Source organism: Siphateles boraxobius, unplaced genomic scaffold (assembly GCF_051911475.1).
Source record: "Siphateles boraxobius isolate OS27281-9 unplaced genomic scaffold, OSU_SipBor_1 25, whole genome shotgun sequence".
Lineage (NCBI taxonomy): Eukaryota > Metazoa > Chordata > Actinopteri > Cypriniformes > Leuciscidae > Siphateles > Siphateles boraxobius.
In genome coordinates, this window is record NW_027508866.1 from 24,822,913 (window position 1) to 24,839,326 (window position 16,414).

The window sequence follows — 16,414 nt, forward strand, 5'->3', positions numbered from 1 at the left end:
GTCTAATAATTTAGTATCTCATAATTTCGAATTTTTGTCAGTTTCAAGTTTGCATCTAATAAAAGTTACTTAGTATATAATTTTCATCTAATAAATATGATATAGTATATAATGATTTTGACTTCTGACTGTTTTTATATCATAATTTCAATTTAGTTCAATTTAGTCCCAATTTCAACTTTTTAAAATAAATGTCATCGTCCATTTCATAGATTGACAGTATATCCTAATTTCAACTGTCATAATTATCTGTTTTATCTCATAATTTATTATCGCATAATTTAGACTTTTCGACTTGGTAACACTTTATTTTGATAGTCCAATTTAGACATTCTACTAACTATAAGTAACTTTGCAGCTACATGTCAACTAACATGTATTAGTAGACTGTCTTAATATTTGCTAACTGTTTATTTGTTTGGTCCCCCAACAGACATTCTACTGACTATAAGTAACTTTGCAATTACAAGTCAACTCATTCTACTAATCTTACCCTAACCTAACAGCCTACTGACAGTCTACTACAGTCTACTAATACTCTAATGATAGCTAATTGACATGTAGTTGTAAAGTTACTTATAGTTATTTAAATGTCTAAAGTGGACTATCAAAATAAAATGGACCTTTGACTTTTTTTTAATTTTGACCTTTTATGTCATAATTTCACCTTTTCATCTGACAAATATCATTTTAATATCTTATAATTTTACTTTTATGTAAATTAGAAATATGATGACATCATTATGACTTAATTTCATAATTTCAACCTTTTATGACATAATTTCATCTTTTTATGTAATAATTGTGACTTTTTCTGGGATTCTACATGTAAAGCACTTTCTCAAGTCAAGTTAGCTGATAATGATAATACATTATCAGAATCCTGTAAGATAATAAAGTACAGTCTGACAGTAGCCTCCCCAGCACAACATTATTATTATTCCTGATGCACAGTGACACACAGATTGTGGGCGGAAGGATCTCTCTAGCAGAGGATGACACACCCCATCCCACTGCTGTCAACATCCTCCATTAAAACACACTGCCTTCAAACTCCAGAGAAGGAGAAGTTTCCAACAACCCACAACTTTACTCATTTGGGCACCAACAGCATTTTTAAACCTTTTTCAAAGTGTTTGGAGGATATTTGAAGGATATTGAGGACACGCTATTGAAACAGCTGTAGAAACACTCATTTACTAAGCAGTCTCAGTCAGTCTATCACGTGAAGTGTTGGTTGATATGAAGGTTATACTGTGGTCTTTGTGTATCTCAGTAAAGACGCAAGCGTGTGGTGTTATTATTAGCACAAAGACTCTTTAACAGCCTTGTATGACTGAGTGGATTTCAGTTCTCACAGCGATCTGGCCTGGATCTCGTCTGCTCTTATCTGTAATTCTATTGTTGTCCCATTTAAAAAAGACACTTGTCGCAAGGACATTATAATCTTACCGCAGCGAAATCTTGTCAGGGACTTCTATTTAGAGGTTTCAATGAAAACAATAACTAGACATCCATTTAATCATCTACCCAATTTCACAATTTGTACTTCATGACCTGATAAGATGGTGTTTAAAAATGGGATAGGATACAAATATTACACCATAGCTTTTGTGAACAAATTCCTGAAAAGAGTACGACATGCCTGATTAGATGAACACAAATCACATTGTAATAATTCATACTGTTTATGGGACGGGTTGGTTAATGTGAATGGGTTAGCAGATAGTATCAGTATTATCATAATTGGTAGTATAGAGCCATGCCGTAACCACTATTTATAAAGCGGTTAGTTCCAATCCTTTATTCAGATTGGTCAATAGACATTTACATTTACATTTAGTCTTTTAGCAGACGCTTTTATCCAAAGCGACTTACATTTGAGGATTAAACCAAGCGAGTCATCATGGAGAGGCAAAAACAAGGCAAGAAGTGCTCAGAATACAAAGTTCAAACATTGCTCAGAGTAGCATAAACCAGACAAGCGAAGATTTCAAGAATTTTTTTTTTTTTTTCTATGTTAAGTGCTCACGGAAGAGATGAGTTTTCAAATTCCTGAAAAGAGTAATAGCTGTGTTTTATTCACGATAACCCAACGGTTTTATGTATCACTACACAACACCCTTAGCAACCACTCATAGCAACGTAAATTATTCAAATAATTGCAATCACTCGTTTTATAAAAGCAAAATTGGTTATTGCCAATAAGGCAATAACTAGTGCTTGTGCTGTATCTAATATTAACCATGCCCTTTAGCTGTGACTTATTCACGATACAGCACAGCCTCTCGTACCTTATTGCTTACATAACCTATCCAATGTAGACATTGAGGAGGACATGTTCACAGTTCTTTGTTACTAGCCTATATAATTATTATAAAGTGTTTCCCTTGATTTTACTGTGCTGAGGTGAAAATTCACTTGTATCAGCTTCTGAATCATGTGTGAATGTGTAAATGTAAATTACCAGTGTGAGTAAGAGAATCCAGACCGCATGTTTTGAGTCAGCGGTGAACAGTGTTGCTCTCCCAGACGCCCTGCGCCTTTCCATGTAAGGTGTCTCTAGAGGAGTTTGGAGACTCCCTCGGCCCGGGTCGGCTCTGACAGAGCACTTCTTTGTGTGAGGACAGGAGGAGACCACACCCCTCACTTTTAAACCAGACCCCCTCTGCCCGTGACATCACAAGAGTCCGGACTCTGCGGGACGGACACAAGAGAGAGAGAGAGGCATTGTAGGAGAGCGGACGGAAACGAGTGTTGCGGGGTGAGTGAAGCACACATGAGGAACAGGGGCGGGGGTGGGAAGAAGTCGCCCCGGGACGGGTTTCAAAGCCTTATAGTGTGACGAGGACTCTTTCTCACATTACAGATTTGACAACAGGATACTCAGGACTTCTAGTATATGCTGGGTTTTCGTTTTTCATATAAAGGAGCTCTAATTTCATGGCAGAAGTCTGTTAAGAAAATTGGGAAAGTATGAAAAAGGTAGGAGGAAAACTCACTCTTTGGAATTTGGTTTTGGACTAAATATAAGAGGCCTATAGTTTCATCTTTTCATTTTGAGTCTGAGAGAAGTAAGGTTTAAGAAGTTACACATTCATACCTCAGGAGATTTATTTGAGGTCTTAGTTTCGTTTCATCGATATATCAGGTTTGTGTGAGATGTTTCTCCCAAAATACCTCCGGGAAAAATGAAAATGATGATTGTTGGATTTGGTCAGACTTCATATTATAGCTGATCTTACTACTGCTACTACTGTATGTACTTAATCATTCAATACAGTTTTCTTATTAATGTACATGTCGGTGCATTGTAAGTACTTGCTTTTAATTAACTTACATTGTTACTTAACAACTGTACTTACACTATTAACTCACTCATGACAGTAACCCCAAAACCCCTAACCCCACCTTTACTCCTAAACCCAACCATACCTCAAACTCATTAGCAATAAATGCATTATCCAGAACAACATGCAGTAAATCTATAGTCTTTTGGGTATTTAATGTTAGTAGTAGTTAAGGGTACCTCATATAAAGTGTGACCTGATATTTTTTTTTTCTTTTCCACATTAAGATCTCTGATATTTGACTGCAGACTGTGGTATCGAAGTGCAATTTGATGAGATATTGTTAAGGTTGCTTCTTAAACTCCAAGAAGCACTTGCCTTAAGTATAAGTCTCTGTTTGCTTTCCACTGGATCCAATTGAGAAATGATTGGGATTGTTTCATGTTTTGAAGTCCTACGTTCTCTGTCTGCTCTAGTAGAGTTTATAATCCTATTTCAGGAGTCTTTCATCAGCGATGTGGTTTGATGGGTCTGTCCTTATGAGCTGCTGAAAGTCATGCTAGACACAGTCATCTTGCGTAACCGTTAAAACTGAAGAATTTTTCTGTTCTTTGACTTAAAACATATTTTGAACACTTAAACCACACTGGAAATTTATTTTCATTACACTCTGGGTTGTTTCATTAAAAATGCTGGGTTGTTTCAACCCATGTTTGGGTCAAATATGGACAAACCCAACCGTCGGTTTAAAGTTTTAATTTCAAATTTGAGTTGAAACAACCTCGCCTTTTTTTCTCTAGAGTGCCTCAAAATATCAAACCAAGTGGCTTTTATTTAAAAGAAGGATTTTTTTGGTTTTGAATGACAAAATGAACTATTTATGATTGTCAAACATTGGTAGAACATATTTGATCTAATTAACTACACCTGTCTGTACCTCCATTAAATATCACCTGGAGAACACTTACAAGTCAATGCAGAAATGGCTCAGAAACATTCATACATTCCTAAACATGACTTAAGTGCCCAAATACTTTTTGGGGCCACTCCATTGAAAGAGAAAGTAGAGCCCAAATGGTGTCTGTCTGACTAAACACTTCCAGATGCTGTGAGGGCAACAACATGCAGAGCGCAAAGTAAACAGTGGCACCAATAAACCCGTTTCAGAGTAAGGAGACAAATGTGAGGCACTGTGCCCATGAACACATTAACTTACAAGTTGTATAAATATACAAGGAGTTTATATCCATCCATCTTGGCCTTTTGTAGGTCTATATACACATTCAAGACCATGCAGATAGACACACATACACAGTTGAATAACGTGAGGCAGGGCTGTGTATCCTTCATCACTTCTATTAGACTGCCGGAGCCTGGAAGACAGCTGAACTATGCCGGGAATGTCAGAGGGGGTTTAGAGGAACATCCGTGGAGAGCGTCTGTCCCTCAGAGGACACACTGATGTCCCTTCACTTCTGACTGCTCAGGGCCACAGACTCCAGGGAATACAGATTTAATGCACAGCCACTGCAAAGACAGCTGAGAGTGGCTTATGGTTATTGAAAAGAAAAAAATTAGGATTGTTAGAGGTTGCTCTATTACTGTTCAAGAGACTTCATGGATTTCTTAGTTATGTTTCTTTAACAAATCAGCTTGGTCATGCTAAAAAAAAAAATTCTGGGCATGTTTACACAACAACGATGTACTAAAAACAACAACTTTTGTCAAAACGATCCCCGTTTACATGGATCCGTGAAAACGACGAAAACAAACGCTGTATTATTCATGCCAGGCCAGTCATTGATTGTAAAGAAACACTATAGACTGAATAGGTAAATACACATGTAAATGACGTCACTGTTTGCACATATTCTCATTTTTGTTGTTTACATGTCTTTAGTAAATCCTGTCCCCGTTAGTAAATCTGGCATAAAGTCTTTGTCGTTTTCTACAACATTCAAATACTTTAGTTGAGAATCAAAGGTTGTGATTCATGTCAAACTCTTTACTAAAGATAAATAGTATACAATGTAAGATACTGTTGAGATCTCTTTTGAGAAAACTTAAGACAAGCCGGAGTGTTTAATCTCTTATTAGATCGCATTGCTGAGGACAAATTGAGATATTAAAGAGATTATATTTGTGATTTCTTCTTATGTGTGAGAGTTGGTTGGGAGAAAGAGAGGGAAACGCCATGTGTTGTGCTCTTAATGCTTGATTGGATGTTCGCCCGCTGTGGGAAGTGCTGAACAGGACACATGAGAGTGGTAAAAACACGTGGCGCTTCTCATGAAACCTTTCAACAACACGTCCTGGTCAGATTTGACAATCACACGGTGATGTCAAACAATTTCCAACCACTAGATCATCACTCGATTTCGCATGAGGGATTTCGCATTCAGACTAGATTAATATTTTATCATGGCTTTGTTTCAGAACTGATGAGTTCATTAAGTGTTTTGTAGTGCTCAACTCAACACTCTGTATGTAAATCTGTCCTAGGCATTTGGCTTGAGGGAAATTCACATGACTTCCTAATGTCATTATTTGGTGAGAGTTTGGGCTGGATGCTAGTGAACACACCCTGAAGGGAAGGGTGGTCTGTGTGACTGAAGAAAAAGGGGTCTTATTGAGCTCATGCCAAATTAAAGACATGTGACACTGCCTGTTTGATCTGAATTAAATCTACAGATTTACTTAAACGGTTAATGTTCTGCTTTTTTAGATCAAGCCCTCTCACATACTTTGGAAAAAATCTGGTAATATTAGTCATACGTATGTTCATTTGGCACATATATAAATGAATACAAACTCTGCCTTTGATTGGATTATTGCTTTTATAAAATGCTGCTATTTTTAGATTCATATATTTAATCATATTGTTGTTCTGGTTAAAAATATGAATGTTCAATGAATGTAATAATGATACACTTTTAAAATGAAGGTTCTTTATTGGAACCATGAAGAACCTTTAACATCCATGGAATCTTTCCATTGAACAAAAGGTTCATTAAAGTGGAAAAATGTTTTTTAGAAGTTCTTCGAACTAAGAAAACAAATGGTTATGTAATAATAACTATACACTGGAAGCTTCTTTGGGAGCCAAAATTGGTTCTTCTAAAGGGAATGTAAATTTTAATTGTTGTTCCCATTAAAGGATTTGCTCCGGGATATTTATTTGCTAATTTTTGGTTAAAAGTGTATTAGAATCCCAGTTCTAAGGATGTAATATAGATTTTGTTCCACCCAGTGATAAAACAAGAATAGGTTTACTTTATGTGGCCATGAACACCTCATTACTTGAAATAGCACATGACTTTGAGCTGAAAATAAAGTTATTTAAAAACAAATCCCTCTTTTCTAGGCTGTCCAGTAAAAATAACATCTCTATGCTGCACTCCCACTAGTTTATTATGCTTTTCCATTTATGGCAGGTTATATTACCATTATTTTCTTTACAGGTCTCTGACTAGCCTTTTCAGGAACACCAACTTTCAAACAACAGCAAAAAACTGAAATTGCTCAGGCATGCACACTCGCCTCTAAAACATAAATGCTGAGCAAAGAAACAGAATTCCTGCAATGGCCTCTGTTTACCAGAGAATACAGCACTATAACTGTTTGGCTCAGTAAAACTGCACTCTAGACACGACTTACTAGCAATAACACTTTCACGTTTTAGTATCTTGTATGGATGCATTGTTTTTGTATGATGTTAAAGGTTTGCTAAAGTTTGCTCGGGTACCGTTTACTTGCTTTGTTTTGTGGCATCCTGTGGTTTCCAAACTTGGAACCAAGAAGAATTCAGTTGGAACAGCATACCAAATTTGTAGCCAATGTTAAACAAGAAAGCATAAAATAGAAACTTGCATACACTAATAACATTAAAGAAAAATGTAGAACATATTTTAGCAAGCTTGTCATTCCTCAAAAAATATTTGAAAATGCCCTAAGACAAAAAATAATTTAGATGTCAGATGTTTCATTTAAATAGGACTGTCTGATGTGGTGAATGAGTAACATTGAAAGCAAAGCTCAGTGTAATAAGTGTTTTTTTCCCCTGAGGAGACTTTACTGTGCTTCATTCTGCAAATGCATCTCAACAATCTCCCACAGGGTTACCAGACCACTTAGGTATCAGTACCTGATCCATGCAATAGAAAACCCCCTGCAATTATTTCTCTGAAAATAAAGAGTGTCTACATAGTCTAGACATCTGTGTTTTCTTTTTGGTAAATAACTAGGATCTATTACCCACTCACACCCATTAGACATAGAGATGGAGGGGTATAAAGAAAACCAGGGCATGCAAAACATTTATTTTTATGTTTTTCTTTAGTGTTATCTTCAAATTAGCCTGTGTTTGGTTTGTTTCTCATGAGCTGAGCATAAATCATTACAACCTCGCTTATCTTATGATGTTCTTGTAGCTTATGAAAGGTCATGGGTTTGATACGCAGGAAAACAGATGTAAGTTGCTTTGGATGAATGCTCTGCCAAATGCTTAAATGAAAATCCTTCAAGCAAACAGAAGAAATTGAAACAGAAAATATATGTACTTTATGTTCCATTGCAGGCAAATGGTAATTTTCCAAAAAGATATGCATGAATTACTATCATTTGATGTGGGTGTGTTAATGGGGATACTAAGGTGAAAGTCCCATGTTTCCTCTCACTTGAGACTTGTGCAACTCCATTATACCACTGAGTAGACCAAGAGAAGGGACCTTCAATTATTAAAACTCAGGATCAGATAGCAGAGGTCAGAGTTCAACAAACCCATTATCTTCCACATCTTATCACAGTCCACCTATATTATGCATAATAGCCTCATGCAATATTTCCTTTGGGATGTTGCTTTGGTCTCTGATGTTCACACAGTTGGTGGTGTAGCAACCAATATAATTGGGGTTCCCTTAGGTTTGGAAATTTCTGATAATCTGCACTCAAAAACAACTGAAGCTCTCTGCAGATAAATAAACCAAGTAATTTTGGTTTGGGGCAGGGGTACATCTATGCACATATTTGGCCATTGCATCATATATTAAGTTATTTTCAATGTTGCATTTTTGCATGCAAAGACACAAATTCTACATAATCAAGAGAGGTTCTCTTCTACAATTTCTCTTATATCAGCAGCAAGAGTTCACAGCCACTGCACAACAGAACACCTTCTTAAGTAGACTCAAGTGTGATTTACATGTGTGCACCCAAGTTCAGAAATAGTTTTCAGCTCATCAAACAAACACAGTTGTGCACTAAATTTGTTACTGTATAGTTGCTGAATATCAAAGGTGTGAAATTTCTGAAATTTTGAAAAAAAGTCATGTCATGCAATTATGTATTTCATTGATGCAGTGTATATTGTGAAGAAGAAGAATTGCATGAATGCATGTTTGAACTAATGCAATCTCTGTCTTTATTTCCCTAGAAGTCCCCTGTACTCTCAGAGGATGACAGTGAGCTGAAAAGAGAGAGAAGCCTGAAGACTGTAAGTTTTTTCGATTCAGTGAGTGTGATATCCACTGGTGAGAGCAGTATGGAGCTTGAAGTTCAGACTGAGACCCAGCAAAGTTATGTGAGCAGTGGGCAGAACAGCGTGAGACATGGGGGAGAAGGACTTGACAGCGAAGTTGCCGAGGAAATCCTGTACCTGGATCAGGTCCTTGAGGCCAACTGCTGTGACCCCAGGCCTGAAATGACTTCAAATGGAACAAGTTCCCCAGAGATTAACTCAATTAGAGTTCTTGGAACTGGACCATCTGTGCATACCTGTGACACATCACCCTTACACAACCATGAAGTTGTTTTAGAAGGAAAAAAACAGACAACTTTTGTTTATGATAACTTTAACACTAAACCCAATGGTCATGCAGCGATGATAGGAAACGACTGTACAAGGTCACCTCAGTCCCCTAGGACAGCAATCAAGAAAGAGGCACGTTTTGAGCTCCGACCATTTCATGAAGAGAAGAAACCATCAAAACTATTTGACAACCCAACTGAGAAAGAAGTCCGGGTGAAGAAAGTCAGACCCACGGAGGAGATTGCAGAGCTAGAGAGGGAAAGGCTGGAACTCATCCGGGGTCAGGCAGTCAAGAAAAATCCTGGAATTGCAGCAAAATGGTGGAATCCACCTCAGGAAAAGGCACTTGAAGAGGAGCTGGAGCCAGAGCAGCTGGAGTCTCTTCGAAGATATGAGGAGAGGAAGCAGAGGAGACCAGAAACCAACCGTATGCCACAAGCTGCACCTAGACAGACAATCTCCTTCATCCAACCTGAAACAGGAAACAAGGAGGATGTTGTCATGGAAGAGATTGACTTTTCTGCAGCACGCAAGCAATTTCTGCAGATGGATCATAGCAAGCAGCCCACAGCCCCTAAGAGGGACGTGGCACCGCAGCTTTACTCTGCCAAACCTTTCTTCAGGACTCCCGAGGTCACGCATATAGAGAGGCCATGCGGTTCTGTCACAGTTGCCAATCAAGAAGGGGTCACATTCTATGACGGGAGTGAAGTTACTACAGTCAAAGCTGAAAAGATGTACTGCTGCTCCGGAGAATCTGTCATACCACCTAAAGATAGTTTGGCTCAGGATGAGTTTAAAGATGATGATTTTACTTGTGCCCGGGCAGTGATGACCATTGTGAAGGAAGAGGATTCTGATTTGTGTCACCGTTCTTTGAACAACTCCTACCATACAGAAGAAATTGACTCCGGGTTAGATGACCTATCCCTGCGGTCTCAGGACACCACTGTACTTGAGACGCTCTCCAATGACTTCAGTATGGACAACATAAGTGACAGTGGTGCATCAAATGAGACCATGAGTGTCTATTTGGAAAACTCTCTTGGGGAGTACTCTTTTCCCTCAACTCCAATGGCCACTACACCAATCAATGGGAAACATGAAAGTGGTATCAAATATCCAGGTGAACAGAGTGGGTCTTATCACGGAGAAGGCTTGACGGAAGAAGAGCTGGATTACCATGCTGGTATTCTTGTTCAAAACGCTATCCAGCAAGCCATTGCTCAGCAGAATGACAAATGGGAGCCTCTTCAGGCCACACAACATTCGTCCCCTATCCAAGAGAGACATGTGGAAAGCATTCAACACCAACCCCTAGTGGAGAGATCTACTGTCACACCACCTCCCAAAATGCCATCCCCTCCGGAGGGGAGGAGAACAATTGCTCCTCAAATAACTGTAGTTCAAGCCGCCCCAGTTATCCCAGTGAACACTTACAAAGCCCCCAGTCCCTCTCCACCACCAGCGGAGAAACCAGAATTCAGCTATTTCAGTAAGTACTCTGAGGCAGCAGAGCTCAGGAGCACAGCGGCTGTCACTCGTGCTCAGGACACAGAAGTCACCTCAGGGCCATTCAAGCTGCGCTCACGCAAACAGAGAACCCTGTCCATGATTGAAGAAGAGATCCGGGCAGCCCAGGAGCGAGAGGAAGAGTTGAAGAGACAACGGCAGACGAGACAAACATTGCACCCGCCCCGTACGCAGAAGCTGAAGGCCAGCAACCAGCCAAACAAGTTGGTCCTTACTGGGAAGACAGCACCAGGTATGAGTATATCCAGCCAATGTGTGCAATCATGGCAGCAATAATTGAACACTTACTGTAGGTCAATAGGTGCAGAACTTTATTTGAGGACTTTTATTTGAAGGGTAACTTATCCCACAATTAATTGCCCTTTAGTATAAACCATACAAGATGGAAATTAGTACTCAAAATCATATTAAAGCTGCTCTTTGTGTAGTTTTTCATGGATTACACCAGAACTTAATTAATTATTTTTGTACTTCAATTACTCAGTCTGATGGTCAATGTGTTGACGCCTGTTTCACAAGTTCACACTTACAAATAAGTCAGATAGAATAAATGGCTGTGATAGGAACAAGCCAAGAGTGAGGAGTCGGGGGGTGGAGGGATGCTGAAAACTGTTGTGGAATGATGGTGAGTCGACTGTGTGTGTATATATATATAGGCTTCCTCTTATGCTGATAGGATTAGACGTGATAATTGCTGACAACATGTTGATTGGATAGATCATTTGAACGTGCTCCTCCCGAACTTTGTTAATGAAACATCATTTCAAAAAATGTTTGACTACTAATGCAAACCATCAGCTAAAACCAAAGGCGGAAATATATCTGGCTCTGTAACTCAAGATTTGATTGGTGATTGTCAGTCATATCACTGGGATCCTGGAGGTTCTCTTCATAGAGCTACTTTAGTTTACATTCCTTGCACGCTGTGCCCTGTGGGTCTGCACACGCTGTTCAGCCTCAATCACTTTTGCAAGCTGTGCTTTTTGAAGAGGGCTTTGAGAAAACTGCAGCACAGTGCCTGGTTTGTTTTTCACTGTATGAGCTTGATGACTACTCTGAACAATTGACTAGTTAATGCTATATGGGCAACATAAATACTGTATATGTAAAAGCTTTCCGTTCTAGCGACCACCAACAGTTTCAAATTATGTTGGTTTGATGTTAAAAATTATTATAACAGTCTAGCAGCATGTACTTTAAATGTTCTGTTCACATATGTTTGGTTGTGGTGATGTAACACTCATCAGCACAGTATTTAATGACAGTGTGTGCTTTTCCTTTTGACAACAATTTCTTATTCATGATTATGTCTTGTACTTGAGAAGTTTATGTCTGCCCTCTAGTGGTGTCATAGGGAATGCATGAGTCCTTTCTTTTAGCTTGCTTTTAGCTATAATGCTAAATCCCATAGTACTGGAATTTATCTTGTGCGATCAGTATCAGTGATTGACCTCTCATTAATGACAGTTGTTCTGAGAGGACAAATATAGATATCCTGCGAAGAGGCACAGATTTTCTTGAGCAAATTTTCATTTAAAATTTTACAAAAAGACTCCAGTTGCCAACGTCAGCAGAAGAAAATAAGAGCGCTTTCAGTTTTTTAAGAATATCAACACACTATTTATCAAATACGTGACAAACTGCAACAAATTTCTCAGTTCCTTATAGCCCACATCTCAAAAGTAGGGACATAATCTGCTTTCCTCATCTGTAAAATAAGTCTTTTTGCAAGCATCATACAGAGTGAAATGGCCTGTGTTTGATACTTGCTACGAAAAGCATTTTCTGTTCCTAAAAGTCCAATGCAAGGCTCAAGCTCCAGATCAATAGAATGTGCTTCAGAAAGAAATTTAAATACAAATTTCCAAAATGGCTGAATTTTAATACATGAGCATAAAGAATGGAACAGGGTTGCTTCTGACATTTTACACTTATCACAGAGTGGAAAAATTGTGAGATAAATTTTATGAAGTTTTGATTTAGAATAATGAAGCCTGTGAATTACCTTGAACTGAATCAAATTGTGTCTATCATTCACAGAGCATGTATGTACATCTCTCAAGCACTCATCCCACATGTTTTCATGAATATTAAAACCAATTTCCTCTTCCCAGTCCTGTTTTATTTTTCCTGTCTTGTTGTCCACCTTTTCTAGGAGTAATTTGTAAAAGTTTGACACACCACTCATACCAGGGTGTACATTAACAGTTCTCTCTAAGATGGGATTCAAAACTTAAAAATCTGGAATGTGCTTCCTAACAAAGTCTTTAAATTGCAGATAGCGGGAAAATGTGCAGAAACTTGTTTTAGCTGTTCAAAAGAGCTAAATGCACCTTCCCTAAAGATCCTGAATTGTTAATATACCCATATGTTTCCATTGAAAAAAAAGAGCTTACAGTGTAACCCTGGAGGAAAAGCATGATTATTACAAATTGGAGTATCCAGATATATGAAATTTTAAAATGTACCTTATTTTGTTTCCACACTTTAATAAATTAGGAATAACTGTTTCCATTGATATTTTTGACGTATATTTTAATGGAACTATTAAGCAGAGCCTTTAATGAAGCTTCCTCAATTGCTAACCATTCTGGCTTGTCACCTAACTCCACTGAAGTGATATTTCTCCACCACGCTAAAGTACTTAAATTAGCTGTATTAGCTGCCCAATAATAATAATTACATTTTAATTAATACAGACTGACATTGTTTTCTCTCAGATTCCCTTGATTGAATGGAATGAGGAACTGCATTGTGTTCTACACTGAGTCCTCTGTGCCTCTAGTATCCATACTTGGGTCATAATCAAGAATGTGTCTGGGACTCTGGGCCCTTTCATGTCCCCTAAACTGAAGAGTGATGAAACATTCCAAACAAACAAAAATTCCAAATTAATGCAGAGCTATTTGAGAACTATTTTATCCATTTCTTCTAAGATATTTGTCATTAGTTCCGTTGGTGTTTCCAGTCTGTACACATCATAGGCCAAAATAAGTCTATTTTTACATTAGTGTCAAGTCAGCTTATACAATACAGATTGTTTCAAAGCAGCTTCAGAGGGATAAACAGGAAAATAATGATCAATAATGCAAACAGAGTTCAATAAAAAGACAGTAGTGTCATTGTTCAGCTGAGGTCAGTTCAATGTTTATTCAGTTCAATTCAATAACTGTAAAGTTAATAAATTATGAAATGAGTTCATCTATAAATCTATAAAGATAATATATAAACCAGCTCTGTGGAAAGCAATGATGTCATCGTCCAGCTCAGTTCAGTTCTTATTCAACAGTGTCAGTACAGTCAGATCAATAATATTGCTGAATATGAAGTGCCTGGAATGTAATTTTACTACCAACAAAAAAAGAGAGTTTGAATGGATCTCAAGAAACATGTCAAGAACATATGCCAGCCTTATACAATAAAAAAAAAAAAAAATAATAATACACACAATACATATTTCAAAGCAGCTTTATTGAAAATACATGTGTCTAAATTACAATTTAGAGTGATATGTTATCAGAGTTGACTGTGCTAACTTATGTATTTCAGAAATGTAAATCTACAAATCACTCAGTTAGCTAACAATGTATTAATTTAAGGCAGAAACAATGAGCTCATTGGAGTAATTATTACAAGCTGTGAACATAATGATTACAATATATAGAAAATGTAGCATTGGTGCATGTTGATTCAGAGTTTGCATCATCTGAAGTCCTCACAGGAGTTGGAGTCTCAAAGCATCTCTTCACAGGTGTTGGGGCATCTGAAGTCTTCGTAAGATGCTGGATCCAATCTCTAATTACATTAGGATGGGCATCCTGAGATAAAACAGAAAAGCAAATGGAGAGTAACTAGCCTAGCTGCTGTTCTGATATAACTGGAGTACAAGGTTATGAGATTTTAATGTGAATGCTTGGCTAAAGAGATGTATCTTAAATCTAGATTTAAACTGGGAGAGTGATTTTGAGCTCCCAACATTATCAGGAAGGCTATTCCAGAGTTTAGGAGCCAAATGCGAAAATGCTCTCCCTCCTTTAGTGGACTTAGATATCCTTACCAGAGGTGTCAAGTAACAAAGTACAAATACTTAGTTACCTTACTTAAGTAGAAATTTTGGGTATATATACTTTACTGGAGTAATTATTTCTCCGCTGGCTTTTTACTTATACTCCCTTACATATTCATGCAATTATCTGTACTTTCTTCTCCTTACATTTTAAAAATAGCCTCGTTACTTGTTTTCATTCCGGCTTGTCATCGTTCAAAAAAAAACTAAAAAAACCTATCCAGATAAATCGCGCCACCCGGATAGAGTGAATTTGATTGTGGTTGGATAAAAAGTATAAACATATACCATTCTGACACCCTATTGGTTTGTACGCGATCCATCGCAGCTGTGACACAAATCACGTCACACTCCAGCAAGGACATTAATGCTCAGTAGTACACATATAAGGTTCTTTAATGTATTTGCATTGTACTAAAATGCGTTCATTTTCAATGGGCATATATGTGGCTGAAACAGGTAGCCTAGTGCATCCCAAATTTTTCAACATTAACATTTTAATATAACATTATGGCCTTTAGAAATTTTTTTTTTTTTTTGAGGAAGAGGGGTAGTGCACTATAGGCCCCAGTGGCGCGGCCTAAGCTTTCGTCCTCAATGGCATTTTTCTCCTTACATTACTTTTACTTCTTTTGAAACCAGTACTTTTACACTTTTACTTGAGTAAAAAGCTTGGGTTGATACTGCAACTTCTACAGAAGTATTTTTAAACCCTAGTATCTATACTTCTACCTGTGTAATGAATGTGAATACTTTTGACACCTCTGCTTGGTACTACCAGAAGCCCCTAGTTTTGTGACCTTAGAGAGTGTGATGGATTGTAGGGCGGTAGAAGATTAGTTAAATACACAGGAGTTGAACCGTTCATGGCCTTATAGGTCAGTGGCATAACTTTATAATCTCAGTAAACCCAAACTTAATAGGTAACCAGTGTAGAGATGATAAAATTGGTGTTGTATGATCATATTTTCTTGACCTTGTCAGAACTCTAACAGCTGCATTATGGACTTATTGTAGATTGTTTATTGAGGATGCAGGACAACCAGCTAGTAATGCATTACAGTAATCTAGTCTAGTGGTCGTGAATGCATGAACTAACGTTTCTGCATCAGAAACAGATCATATGTTCTGGAGCTTAGCAATGTTTCTGAGGAAGAAGACATATGAAATATAATTTTCAAATGACAAGTTTCTGTCAAATATTGCACCCAGGTGTTTTACTGTGGTAGAGCAATGATTTATTATGGTGTGTATAAGTGTGTTATGTATTGGTCTGTCTGCAGGTAAGATTGAGAAGGTTCGTCCGGTTCCTCCAGCGTCGCCGTGCTCTTCAGAAGGAGCTCTGCCCTCGCCTCTGTCTGATCTGGGCAGCGACGACTCTGGAGGAGGACAGCGGACCAAGAACTTCATGCAGACTCTGATGGAGGACTTCGAGACACACAAAGTCAAGCGCAGAGAGAAAGCTGAGGATAGCAGTGTGAGTCTCTTATGGTCAGCTTAGAATGTGACATTTTATGGCCTAATGAATTGTCTGTGGATTCTTCTTGCACTAAATCTCTCAGACATCCATCCGCATACCATTTACAATCAAAATGTTGAATTTCACTTTAATGGTCTGTTTGGAATTAGTGATTCCTAGCTGCTAAAATACCATAGCTATGACTTGCATCAGAAACATAGTTTGTCTTTTTCATTTCATACTAAGAAAGGGAAAAAAGG

At 37.9% G+C, this 16,414-nt stretch overlaps 1 protein-coding gene across 6 annotated transcripts in view; it reads left to right on the forward strand.

Moving 5' to 3' along the window:
* The window catches only part of palm2akap2 (PALM2 and AKAP2 fusion), a 151,935-nt gene that overhangs the window by 125,869 nt on the left and 9,652 nt on the right, over positions 1-16,414 (forward strand). For 4 of the 6 annotated variants that reach the window (XM_077243261.1, XM_077243257.1, XM_077243258.1 and 1 more), the window contains 2 exons: positions 8,722-10,861; positions 15,979-16,172. In XM_077243261.1, the coding sequence (XP_077099376.1) occupies positions 8,722-10,861; positions 15,979-16,172 (2,334 nt within the window). Of the gene's footprint in view, positions 1-2,687; positions 2,986-8,721; positions 10,862-15,978; positions 16,187-16,414 lie in introns of those variants that run through there. The other 2 variants (XM_077243262.1, XM_077243259.1) reach the window with 2 other exon arrangements.